At 39.1% G+C, this 14,533-nt stretch overlaps 1 protein-coding gene across 2 annotated transcripts in view; it reads left to right on the top strand.

Moving 5' to 3' along the window:
• vsig8a (V-set and immunoglobulin domain containing 8a) overlaps window positions 1-13,979 on the top strand; it is a 25,385-nt gene extending 11,406 nt beyond the window's left edge. For both annotated transcript variants that reach the window (XM_078271663.1, XM_078271662.1), the window contains exons 7-8: window positions 2,757-2,898; window positions 13,382-13,979. In XM_078271663.1, coding sequence (XP_078127789.1) covers window positions 2,757-2,898; window positions 13,382-13,598 — 359 coding nt within the window. In that variant the 3' untranslated portion in view covers window positions 13,599-13,979. The remainder of the gene's footprint in view (window positions 1-2,756; window positions 2,899-13,381) is intronic.
• The last annotated feature ends 554 nt before the right edge of the window (window positions 13,980-14,533 follow it).

Here is a 14,533-nt window from a genome sequence, read left to right as displayed (position 1 = left end):
ATACCATAGGTAAAATGTTAATAGGCCTGTAATTGCTTACATCAGTTGGGTCCCCTGATTTATAGACTGGAACAACTATGGCTGACTTCCAATCTTTCGGAAACTTCCCTTCTCTAATTGAAGCATTTATTAACTTTGTTATTGGCTCAATTAAGGTATCTGCATCAGACTAACAAAGAAATTAGCTTTAGCTGCTCAGATGTCCTATGTTACCTTATTTCTAAGTGAGGTGAAGATGTGTCATTCAATAGTTTCGTCTTAAGAGAGGTTCGCAGAGCAAGGTCTTTCTTTTTCATTAGATTCTGTATGTCAACATTTATCCAGGGCAGAGTATATTTACTTTAAAGTCATCTTTAACATTACTTTTCTTTAATTGTTCTGTTGTATTTTGAATTGTGGATAAAAAACACATGGGTGTCAGCATCCACATTTGTGCCAGACAGTAGTTCATTCCAACTAATGTTCTTAATTGCATTTTCATAATTACATAATTCACTCCTAGGTAATCTAAATTGGCTGCACTTTGCGTTAGATGACACGTATGCCCGTTTTGTTTTGTTGAGTTTTCAAGATAAAAGGATTAGATTATGATCTGACAGACCTGTGAGCATGTTGAAGGATTTTAATTACTCTGTCTGGTTTGTTGCTGAAAATTAAATCAATTTGTGTTCTGGATGATGGGGTTGTCTTTGTTGGTCCCTTCACTAACTGCCTGAGATCAAATTTATTTGTGATTTGTTTCAGTGCCTTTTTAGCTGACTTATCATCCCAGTTTATATTAAAATTACCCATTATAATTACTACCTTCTCTGAGCTGCATTCTCTTAGTATAGCATTTAATTTTCAAAGAATACAGATTTTGCAGAGGGTGGTCTATATACACCAATGAGAATAAAACACATTTGCGGTGACAGTGTTACGTTTAAACAAATACATTCTACGTCATTCTCAACCAAATATTGAATCTCTTTACAATATATTTGATCTTTAATATAAAACAACAAACCTCCACCTCTTCCCCCTACTCTATCTTTCCTAAAGGTATTATAGCCGTGGATAGACAGGGCAGAAGATGGGGAGTTTTTATGAAGCTATGTCTCCGACAAACTAGGTTAGAATCTGCAAGAAGATGTTTAATTTGATCACTTTTTGGGATAATGCTGCGATTATTCAGGTGCCCCCCAAGCAGACCTTTAGGTTTTGCACCAGGATCCCACAGTACTTTCGCATTGTTAACAGTTTGAAAAACTGAGTTTGAATCTAAGAAGAGAACATCACTCTTTGTCTTAAGCTGGTTCTTCACACCGCTGCGCAGCAACCGCCCTGACAAAAAAAGCTACGCGTTTTTGAAAGTGCTTCCTACATTTAAAAAATCTGTGCTCATTCACGTGGGCGGTAACTGTTTCATACCTCTACTGCCGTGATCAAACCTGTTTCCCCTCTGCCGCCTTCCCCTCATTGGAATCACTGGAAGCAGCAAGTTACTCCGTGGCGCTGTGAAATCCCCTTAAGGCTTATAAACATTTCATATATATATCTTGGGCATAAGAAAACCCTAGAATAGTTATAGAATTAGATGAAGACACAAAGATACACTTTCATGAAGCCTTAAAGGAACAGTGACATTTTGGAAAATACATTGACTTTCTTACCAAGAGTTCGATAATAGAGTCAATACTGCGCCCGACCAAGAAATAGTCCAGTTATGTTTCTGAAGTCCTGTCATCACTTTGAGGTTGCCAGGCAACCAGCAGAGTCTCAGAGAAGTTAATGTGCCTAGCCAGAAAATAGTTTGGCACACAGCACTGATGTAAAACCACAACTTTGTACGGATTAAACAAACAAGATATTATTAAAGCTGCAAGCAGCGATGAACGGGCCCTCGCACAGATATAATGACAGCTTAGGAGGTTTTAGCCTTGTTACTAGATGAGGTATTTTCCCTGTTTCCAGTCTTAGTAACAAACTAAGCTACCTGGTTGCAGGCAGTAGCTTCATAACTAGCATACAGATGACAGTGGCATTTATCATCTTATCTAACTCTCGGCAAGATAACAAATGAGCATATTTCCTAAAATGTTGAACGGTAAAGGAACCATTGTGCATGAATGTTTGTTTATTTATTTCAGAAAGGGACAATGCACATTAATTAACATGGGCGCAGTCCAACATGTAAATGTGCCAGATTTAGCCATACGGGCTAATTTACATCTGCAGTCCCTGGCAGGTTGACATTAAAAGAAAAGAAAAAAGCACATGAACACAGACAAAAGCATATAAGCACAATAGCACTGACAAAACTCACCCACAAATAAAAGCCAGAAGCAGTAAGCACACAACCCATAAGCACAAGACATTTTGGCAATACATTATTTTCATTGGACAGTGACACTATAGTCTGTATTGAGGTGTTGTGAGAAGACATCATTTAACTTTAAAGGGTCACTCACATGCCAAAAAAGACAGTAACCACCAATTTAATGGATTCTTCACCAACTGGTCGAGGCTGATGGCCGCCCACCACGAGCAAGGTTCTGTCCGAGGTTTCCTCACCGCTGTGTGCAATTGCTCTTAGGGGAATTGCTGGGTTCGGTGTGAATTACAGAGTGTGGTCTAGACCTACTCTATCTGTAAAGTGTCTTGAGGTAACATCTGTTCTGATTTGACTCTATAATATTGAATTAAATTGAACTCACACTTTGTTCCTTTCTGCCACAGAGCAGCTGAGAGAATAATTCCTTGTGCTGATTTTACAGCTCCGAACAGAGCAGGGGTGATAGTCGGAACCATTGTGGGTTCGCTGCTCCTCATTTTCATCCTGCTGGTCTTCACTGGGCTTCTATACTGGAAGATGAGCATCAGACATCGCTTTGAGAAGGAGTTCTCTAATGATATCAGGTACAGTACAGCACTGCAGAGACAGCAGTGTAGAGGTAAGGTAGAGGTAGGTGTTGGCAGGTTAGATAGCTGAGCTGCTGCAAGGAGGGAACACACACACACACACACACACACACACACACACACACACACACACACTGTCTGGCAAGTTTGTGCTAGTGTTCATTTATCACCAAAAAGTCCCATGAGTAAGAAACTTCTGCCTCTATTAGTGTTGAGTAGTTTTGTCAGCTTGCCAGTTTCTATTAAATGGTACGAACATATGGATAAAACATTAGTGTGTGCACTTTCACTGATTTTTACATTTGCATACATTTAGGATAAGATGTTTTGGCTTCATGGTGCAATTGAGAACAGACAGATGCAATTGGAAATGTGTATTACAAGATAGAAGACAACACACATCAAAGCCTTTCAGATAAGAATAGAAACAAAATCCCAGACAAAAATTAAAACCAAGGAAGAAAAACCTGTAAATAAAACAAGAATCCAGATGTCTCTTTCAGATAGCACAGCTCTAGGCTACTCAGAGTTGTTCCAATGTTAGGATTTGATTTCTCCATGTTATACACCTATGCACTTGATTATGCATATGAAGCCTCACATTGTGCAGAACACTTTTATGAAATCCATTTTTTGAAAAAACAAAACAGATTTTCTTCAGGTATATTGATGCGAATATTTGTAATTGCCGGCATTATAAATAACATCAGTCCAGCTTTATGCTTCATCTGAAAGTCTAAGTAGGATTCATTAAAAGTTAACAACTCTTTGTTCTTATTGCACTTCCCCATCTTTCTTTAGAGTTGGAAACATGAGAGGCTCTCATAGTGTCAACAGACACTCTTGGGTCTTTTTGTCTCAGATTTGCAGCATTATATATGGTTTATTAAATCTTGGAACAACAATGGAAAGTGACATTTCAGAATTCCTCTTGTCTATGATGTTAAAAATACTTTCCTGGGTTCAACTACTGTATGTCTATTTAATTTAATATTCATTCTGCACATTAGAATTAGATAAAAGATTGGTACCATAATCTGCACAAAAGAACAGGTGTAATAACAACTTGAGCTTTTACTGGGGTAATGTGCTAGACAACCGTTTGGCTTTGCACTGTTGCCAGGCAACCTGCAGAGACTCCAGAAGTTTCTATCCCTGGCAAAGTAATAGCCTGACACTTAATACCTGTGAAACAGGTTATTTTTTGTACGAAATTAACAAATGAGATATTAGGTGTTGATTAGTGAGCTTAAGAGGTGCTGGTAGGTGCATTTTTAGATGTTTCGCCCTGTTTCCAGTCTTTGTGCTAAGCTGCTGGCTATAGCCTTATATTTGCTGGAAAGAGTTGTATCAATGTTGAGCTATTTCTTTGAGAGGTGATCTTGTTGCAACAGAAGAAAACATGACAAGTAACAACTATGCACTTTTCTTCAATTACTGCATACGTTTCCTCTCTGTGCCATGCCTGCTCTCCCATTCTGCACACTTGGAAAATATGTCAACATATCAAACTTTCTTTTCTTTAGCTGAATGTGAAGGGTTTGCCTTAGATGCTAAAGTGTAGTCCAATATCTTCATGATACATGTTGAGTGATTGTCACCCAGAAACAATAATATATATATAGCCTCACAGACTCTTGGTAATTTTAAATTTAAAAGAGGCTAAACTTTTGGCTCAGATGAGATCATCAGTCCATCTGGTTCCATCTGTGTGCAGCATCGTAGCTAAATAATTCAATAGCTTTACCAGTGGTAAATTATATTTTTTTGTTATTACCTCAAATCATCTTGTAATAATATTCTCATTGTTTTCAAATGGACATCTAATTTTGGGACAAAACTCCACCATCATGTGCAAGTATCCAATTTGCACATTTTTACGTGTAGTTTTTTGAGTTGATATTATTTTGGTCGCGATCTCTCTCCTGCGCTAGAACAATGCAAACTGTGTAACTAGTTGAAAAGGGCAGAGTGGGACACTCTCAAAAAGAAGTTCCTGGTTCAGGCTCTTTTGTGTCCTCTAATAGCATAAATCAGTGAGCAGTATGCAGAATGCGGAGCTGCTCCGGGGCCAGTGTTCTGCAGCCGAACTCCCATCCTGACACCTCTGAGAGGATTTCTCCTTTTGCATATAAACAGTGTCTGCCCAAAAACTTTAGAGTTATGGTTCGTATGCAGTTGAAAACAGCCCACATGCTTTCAAAGTAGATGTTGAAGTGGGAGCAGTGTCCGCGTGGGAGGACAGTGTTGTGTACAAGAGACAGAGAGGCACTTTAAGCCACAATCCTTCTCCGTATCTGTGACATACACTAGTTCAACTCTCTTCACATAAACATAGCATTGTAGTGAAAAGCTCATAGAAGAGGGACATCAAAGCCGTAATCATTTGAGCCATGACAATAATAGCTTATTTTTTCCATCTGTCAGTGTTCAAGGTAAAAAATAAAAACATTGCCGATTAAGTGGGTGGGAAAATCTTCAGAGATGAGTCATGAAGAGTATCAAATCAGTTCAAGTACTGTATTGTGTACTGTGAAAAATAAGACTCTGCATCAGGTAATTTGAATATTACATATAAAAACTAGGGCTGTCAAATGATTAAAATTTTTTAATTGCGGTTAATCGCTGAATTTCTAAAGTTAATGTTTTATCACATGATTAAATTTCTATTATTTTGCACTTCAGAACTGTTTTTATGTACATATTAACAGTGGAAAGCACTTCTTACCAGTGTATCTTGATTGGGAATCAAATGAATGCAAAGAAAGTTACTTTATGAACTTGACTTTAAGATTTGTATTTGTTTATTATGTATTTACTGTAAACAAAAGAAACATATGTGAATCTGTCATTATTGCACAATTCCTCCAAGTACCTAACTAAAAAACTAAAAATCCCTATCCTTACCAGAGTCAATATAGTGTGCAGTAACTTCTAAATTATTTTGATTACTCACTGACGTCCAGTGATCACCGGTTAGAGACAGAGTTTGCACTTTGCAGCAGTTCCAGTTGTGCTGCTTTCTCCGTGTCTTACAGGCTGTGTATGCGTGAAACTACTGTCCCCCTCAACGGCAACGTATAAGACGGTTCAGAACATGCCAACCGTAGTATGTCTGTAAGACCCAAGTCTTCTACGATGCTGACAGATCTGCAGTTAGTTGCCACCCGTTACGCAAGAGCTGTAGTCATTTTTTGGAGGTCGGCGAGTAGCACTCTTCAAAATACTGCTTTGCCTGAGCCCGCTAGCATCAAACTGAATCACGTTAATTAGCTCGTAGGTGGTAACTCAAGCTTGACGTGCTCTAGCTAGACCGGAAACAAAACAACAGGCACGCCGCACACACTTGTTTGGGCTTGCGAGCCGGCCAAACAAGTGGCAACAGGCTGACGCTACGTTTTGAGTGGATGGCGAGCGCTGGACGCCGAAATGGACGCCAATAAGATTCTGGATGGAAAGTTTACTTTTAAAAAGTTGCCAAATGGTTCCATTGACAAGACCAAAGTGATCTGTGTGTCTTGTCGTTGTGAACCGAGCTATCATCGCAGCACGTCCAGTCTGAAATACCACTTGATGGCCAAGCACACAGCTGATGCAAATTCTCCGCCCCCTCGTCAAAGCCAGGCGACAAAAGCACAAAGCAAGCCGATCCATTTTTCCATGTTGATAAGAACATTAAAATGAGAAAAAATAATGGGACAAAAAGAAAACAAGGGACATTTAGAATAGATAAAAATGTGCAATTAATTGCGAGTTAACTATGACATTAATGCGATTAATCGCGATTAAATATTTTAATCGTTTGACAGCACTACATATTAACAGTTAAAATGGTGAGCTTGTTAACAAAGAATTACTTATCTACAGTAGCAGATGTGAAGCAACATTAGCATTTATTCATGTAATGTTTCTGTCCACCTGATGAATAAATCCCTTTTCCTTCCTTCCTATGCTCTGCTAATTAGAGCTGTGAGACTGAACCAAGACAGTAAAACTGTAGGCCGTAAAACCAAAACAATGAGCCACTCTCTATCAGTGGGTTTCTATGAGCTTCAACTTTCACATTACACATAATAATTTCATCCATTGTTAACATAAAAAACTCATTATATAGCAGCCTTGATAATTAATATATGAATTATAGCAGCATTAAAGATGTACTTCTCTACAAGTAAGTGCAAACCACAGCGATAGTGGATGGAATTTATAGTTGTTCCTAGAGCAGTGGAGAAAATGTTATAAATGTAGTTATTCCACAACATCTTAATAATATCAAACTGCCTGCCAGGATGCAAATGGTTACTCATTTCATAGTAAAAGACGTCCAATTCATTTCTTTGCATGTTAATTGTTTTCCGAACAACTGTGTCACGATTGAAGACTGGAGAGGAGGCTTTTAAAGTGCACAATTTGTGTATTTATTAACAAAACATTTAGACACCAAAACAGCAACCTCACAGCTAGCTGCCAAATATCTTCTTTCTTCTCCTGAAGCCTTTTTTAACTCAGCCTCCCCTAATTGGACCGTACCACCTGCAAAGGTGGTTATAGGGTGAGCTAACCTGAGCAAGCAACATTAACACTTAGTTTCTCAAAACATCATTACAATTAGATAGATCACTGCTGATGTTACTGCTGACATTACTATTTATTAGGGCTGTCAAACGATTACATTTTCTTAATCGCGATTAATCGTAGAATTTCTATAGTTAATCGCGATTAATCGCATGTTTTATCACATGATTAAAATTCTATTATTTTGCATTTCAGAACTGTTTTTAAGTACATATTAACAATGGAAAGCCATTCTTACCAGTGTATCTTGATTGGGAATCAAATGAATGCACAAAAAGTTACTTTATGAACTTGATTTTAAGATTTGTATTTGTTTATTATATATTTAATCTAGTCACACATTTGAACAAACAACTTTGAATGCACCACTAGGCTGTAAATTACCAGTTTCACTGAACGCACCATCTGTGTTTTTCCGACAACAGCAGCTGCAGATTGTTACATCCCACTGTTGGAATCCTCTACAGTGAAATACAGTCACACTTTACACCGTTTAGCGTTAGCTGTCAGCATTGTAACCGCGTTTAATCCAGCTACTAGCTAGCGGTAGGCTAACGTTAGCTGCTGACGAGTATAGTGTTAACTAGCGTCACATGCAGCGATGTTTCTGTTGCCTGTAACGTCTGTTTCAGAGCATCAGAGAGAAGCGCAGACATATCAGTGGCACCAGAATGAGGCACCGAAATCCGTATTGCTATTCCTGCAGCAGCAGGATGTGTTACGAGGAAGTACGGCAAAATAGTAGCCTGTTAGGCACAACGCAAAGCCGAGTGAAGTGAAAATAAATTAATAAATGGCGGCATACAATTAATACGATTAAAAAAAATGTACGCATTATGCTCGGCCCTTAATCGCATCGCGATTAACGCGTTAATGCTGACAGCCCTACTATTTATACATATGTGCACCCAAAACAATAGGCACCCCAAATATTATAAAAATGTAATTTACTGCAGAACTATCGTACCTATTGTTTTACACCTTAGGATTGGCCAGCCCCTTCCTACAGAAAGGACCTAATGAGGCAAACCTGCATACACTCTCCCTGATGAAGCTGGTGAGCAGCTGACCTACCCCCCCACATCACAGGCAGAACCATAGCAAAACACCATGAACCCGACCTCTCTTCAGGCTCTGGTTTCATCTAGCCTCCCTGTCAAGATTTTGCAATTTACATCTAACCCAGTGGTCATCGCCACTCTCAGAATAGGGACTCAGTTTAGAGGGCATACTAACACGAGGGGAACACTTTTGATTCAGAGCCCGCTGTGTAATAATCACATGTTTTTACCAGTTAAACTAGACCAGGCCTTTGCAGGATGGCATAGGAAAGGGATCCACATATTTAGTGATCTTTACAGGAATGGGATATTTTCTAGTTTCAATGACTTGAGTTCTAAATATGACCTTCAACAAACTGACTTATTTTGTTACTTTCAAGTTCGCCAATTTGCTAAGAGCCATAGCTCACAATGTCCTACTCTCCAGGAAAAGTCACTAGTGGATTCACTTTTGGAAGTTCCTTCTAGGTTGAAAGGTTTCACAGCACATTCCTATTCAATGATTATGTTACTTGATGATGTTAAGATAGACAAGATCAAAACTATGTGGGAAAAGGAACTCGGAATTGAAATCTCAGAAGATGTATGGACTAAAGCTCTAACAGGAGTGAACAACAGCACTTCCTGTGCAAGACTGGGTCTAATTCAATTCAAGGTAGTTCATCGCCTACACTGGTGTAGAGCTAAGATATCCTCATTCTATCCTAATGTTGATAGCAAATGTGTAAGATGTCATGTCAATGTAGCTGACTTGTCACACATGTTTTGGTCATGCCATAAACTAGCAGGATACTGGTCAACTATATTTGATGTATTGTCTGAAGTACTTGGGGCGTCTTTAGAACCATGTGCTATGATTACCATATTTGGCGTACCAGATGAAGGAACAAACGACGCGAAAACAACTCAACATCATAGCATTTGTCTCTTTACTGGCACGTAGGCAAATTTTACTACATTGGAAATCAAGCGCCCCGCCCACTGCAGCACAACGGCTCAAGGATGTAATGCTGTTTCTACATTTGGAGAAGATCAAATTTACAATAAGAGGTTCTAACAAATTCCTCTCAGTATGGGAATCTCTATTGTCATACTACCGGTGTAGTAAGTGACCATCCTAGCTGACGCCAGAGGAAGGATTACCCCCCTCTATATTCAAACTACACTATATATAAACACATGGCTATAGTACTCCACTATGGTGTGTCATGTCAGAGAGTTTTGAAGGCGTGCCATCCTCCACGTAAATCATATATGTTCATGTTTCAATTCTAAGTATGTATTTCCTTTATAATTGTCTGTACTGTTAATACTTGCTTATTTGGTCCAGTCGGGGTGGGAAGGGGTGGGCTGGGAGGGGGGTGTTCTGAGTTTAAGAAAATGAAGAAGAAAAAAAAACATATATACCTGTACCGATGTGTCTATGTTTATATTCTATATTTCTCAATAAAAAGAGGTTTAAAAAAACACCATGAACCCATAAAACCTGCTGAACAGGCCTATGTCAAATAATAAAGTAACAAACTAAAACAATAACCTACAACATTACACTGAAATTAAGGATTAAGCAGACACCAAACAGTATTCATTTTGGGAACAGGGCCTAGTGAAAAGGGAGAAAGGAAGCCTTTTCACAAACTGTCTGTAAAAAGAAAAGACAAATAACTTCACTGGCAGAGCAAAACAACCGTGGAAATACCCTAAAATGAGATACCTAATTGGTGTTTTTATTTCGTTTCCTGTATTTGGTTTTTACACATTCTTGTTCACAGCAGCCCTGTCTTGTTGCATGGCAACGCATACACACCCAAGAATCACAGCCCCAAAGACTTGGAACAATATTATTTCCCATTTCAACTTAACAAAGCAAATGTATTCCCTTTACCAGCAGAAATCTAAGTCGTTGGCCTCCACAAGAGCAGAAAATCCCAGAGTCCATCAGTTGTGTGTTTTTTTTATTTATTTATTTATTTATTTATTTTTTTTATTTGACAGAGAAGCAGATCCCAGCTGGTACTGCAAAGTTACATAAATGCTGAATGCAAAGTAGCTCCTAAGCTTGAATGTTGGCAGCGCTGTTGACGGGGAAAGATTGTACTGTATGCTTATTGTCAGTGTTTGTCGGTTGAAACCAGCACCAGAGTGAATTTTCTCCTTAAGTAGAAGATAATCGCTGAAATTAGTTTCAGTCAGAGAAGCCACACTTGAGAATAGCCTCTTAATAGACAAAGATAACAGATTTATAACAAGATGTATGCTCTTTGCCTACAGGGCAGCATTTTTTCACTTAATAAATACTGTACATCCACTGTGGTGTGGAATATGGACACAAGCACCCAGAAGGCACCTGGTTATCAGAAATAACAGCAGCATTAGTGTATATTAAGTTGTGTTAAAAGGATTAGTCAATGTATGAGTTAATCGTTTTTCTTAGACTTCCCCTTGTAAATCTCACTTTTGTGACATTTTACAGTTTTAACGATTTAATTATAAAAAATATATATATTCTACCCTATTAAAGGTGCAGTATTCTAAAACTGTCTAACTGTGTGTCAATCACTGCTCATGCACACGCATTCATTCTCCCTTGTGGGGGGAGGGGCTTAGGATAATGTTTTGGGCTTTAGCAGAAGGGGGGAGGGACTGAGAAGTTGTTGACGTTCAAATGTTTTGGCTAAATCCTGGATCTTCCCAATCCTACCTACAGCACCTTTTAATTAGCATAAACTGAACCAATTCCAATGAAAGTCCTGTGCAGACCTGCCAACCTTGAAGAAATTTTCTGAGTACAACCCCCCCACTCCCGGGCCCTCGCACACAGCAATCACCCGACAGCCCACCGCCAATGTACGCTCCACCGTTGCCCACCCACCAGTGAGAAACCTATGAGATACCTAACACCATACTACATAATATACACATATTATATTTTCACCAATCAATATGTATTAGTTACTCCATAACCATATACAAGTAGACCATAAATGTTATACAATTACTGCAACCACTCCCAACATTAAATTGAAAACAAACTGTTGTACAGGAGGCATAGCCCATGGAAACTTCTTCCACCTGAAAATACATTGTTTGGCTCATCACTACCTTCTAGATTACAATAAAGTATTATTACTGTGTAGAGGATTGGAGTGGATGAATGGCTGTATGTGTAGTGAAACTACGCAAATGTTTTCTTCTATCCTGTCCAATATTTTGTGCCCATATATTTTTGTTAGTGTAACTATTAGGAGGCGGAGTGAGCTAGACCAGGTTAACACATAGCCTTCTTCTGATTACTGAAGGGAAATGAAGTAGTCTAAGTAATGATTTACTCATAAAACAACTTTAAATAGGCCTAAAGAAACTACTAAAAAAGCACAAGATTGAAGACTGGCAGAGACACAATTATAGGCTAATAAATAACATGGGTCAGATATTTTCAGATAGGCACATGGGTGACATTGCATTATGTCAATTGCCATCACATTGGCCTAGTAAATAGCCCTATTGTAATACATTATTGATTACTAGTTACTGTCATTTGAGAGTAATTAGTTATATTACTGTCTCTGAATTGTAACGCTTTCACTACTTTTGCGTTACTTTTGAGTTACTTTCACCAAAATAAAAGCGGAAGAATGACTTGGCAGGTAGCTTGTGAATTTCACCACGGGGTCAACAAAGTCTCATCTTTATCCACTTTAATAGATCATAATTTATTCATATTATTTTGTATTATTAATCTGACGCTGGAAAGTAACTAAAGCTATAAAATAAATAGTTAAGTAAAACATACAATAGTCTACTTGACTCTGAATTGTGGTGGACTAGAAGTAGCCTAAGTAGGATTGTATGAAAAATACCCATTTGCTCGGTCACATTGCTGTCGACACTGACAAGACACAGATGTTGTCAGTTACCGTCTCGGGTTCTGGCTCTGACCACGGAACAGTGACGGGACAGCTCGTTTCAACGCAGCGTAAAAAACTCCGGAAAATAATGTCCATGTCGCAAATGCATCCGTCTCTGCAGTCATTTCAACCACCGGATTGTAACGTGTTACTCCCATCACCGAAGGACACTATGAACATTGTTTTTTCTTATCATCCATTTATTTTTAATATCATTATGTTTCGGGGGTGGGGAGTATTTGTTTATGGGACTGTGTTCGTTACCTGTTGCCCCCGGTTGCCCCTTGGTGACTGATATCGATGTCTGTGTTGCACACGGTGCATAACGCGTGATGAGGTAGCCTGGACATGTGGAGGCAAGGCATCTCTCCCGATAAGAAATCGTTCTGAATCTTTTTTTGAGGCAGTTCAGCCATGGCATGCAAGCCTACAGTTATTATCCGGCCAGCCTGGATTGCTTGAATTAAATTGAACGCGCAAAGCATTTGGCTAGGAGGGGTAGGTGAGCGGGAGGGTTAAAATGCAGCGCTCTGATTGGCCGAAAGCTTTTCACTCCACTTACACGCTGTGGCTCAGCGGCAGAATCAACGTCATAGATGTAGATTGCATAGAAACTGAAACCGGTGAAATGCCAGATGCAACAAAATGCGTACATAGAGAGCAGCGAATCGTACAAGCGTACTTAAGGGTCTGGCAGGTCTGCCTGTGTACTTGACGGTCAATGCAGCTTTACACCAAAGCTCCATAAATGAGCTTTACAGTTCTGATTTCATGCTATGAAACTTGGCTTCTACAGTTTCCTTCTCAACCATTTTACCATGAAACAAGTCGAGCAGTAATTCTCTGAATTCAAATGACACTGAAATAATGTCCTCTGTAGTGAAATCCTTTAACTTTGTTTATTCTCTCCCTCTGTTCTGCTCTGATATTAAACAGGGAGGACGCTCCGCCTCCTGAGAGCCGCCCAGTCAGTCGCGGTACGAGCCGGAGCGCCAGTCAGCACCCACAGGTTACTTACTGCCAGGTGGGCAGGACCGACATAAGCTCTTTGAATGACGGACGCACATACACTCCCTCCAGCAACAGCCATGGACACACAGCAGCAAAATACACAGCAGTCGAATATGACAGCAAGTACGGATACGCAGTGTGACGATCAACAACAGCGCTGAACTGAGAATGATTTTGCTTTCATTGTAATGTTTCAAAAGACACTTCAGGGCAGATCAGACACTTGAAACTTAAAATCTGGAGCAGCAGGAGTCTTGAATAGAGTCTAATGCATTCATAGCTGTGCCATGTGATGAATTTTAAAAACATTTTTCATGTTAATAACTTCTTAGTCAACAAGATAATGTAGCATTAGCATGTCATTCAACATGCAGGTGAATGTTGCTCGATGGCGTTTTAAGCCCCCAACGTCTCCTTCCAGGCAGCGCTGCCTGGAAGGAGACGTTGGGGGCTTAATACACCAATAAACGTGAATGTCACTGTCTTTAAAGACTCTTAAAAATGTATAAATGTAGACAAATAAGACTTTTTTTCTGGAAGTTCTTATTTTCTGTTTTACAAATAAACGATTTTCTAAGATTTTCAATGTTTATTTTATCATTTGCTATCAGCGCTGTGTCACCTATTTGACTCCGGGGTGGACCATTTTCAATGTATGCCTTCTGCGACCCAACACTTACGGGGGGGTCTGAGGAGTATTCCTCCAAGGAGAAATATTTAGAAACTTTACAGGTAAACTGTAAGAACATTTTAAAGCATTTTGAAACAAAAATCCTAGATCAATGGTTCTCAACAATGTTTAGGACTGAGTGCTATTTTAGGTAGCCAGCATATGATTGAGGGTTGCACAGCAAAAGTGCACACACTGACTTTTTTTATGACATTTATGGCAGACTTGTTATTTCTTTAAAAAATGAATAACCGACCTGCTGCAGAGCTTGTTGGCATGTTGAGAAAAGGAAACCAGAATACACAGGCTTCTCAATTTTCAAAACAAACATTGTTGTAAAAGTAATCTGTGCAAAATCATGTTGCAATGTTAGCAGAAGCGAGGAAATAAAATACTGTTTTATGGGT

The sequence above is a fragment of the Sander vitreus genome, chromosome 16, assembly GCF_031162955.1.
Source record: "Sander vitreus isolate 19-12246 chromosome 16, sanVit1, whole genome shotgun sequence".
Lineage (NCBI taxonomy): Eukaryota > Metazoa > Chordata > Actinopteri > Perciformes > Percidae > Sander > Sander vitreus.
This window is presented reverse-complemented; position numbering and strand designations above follow the sequence as displayed.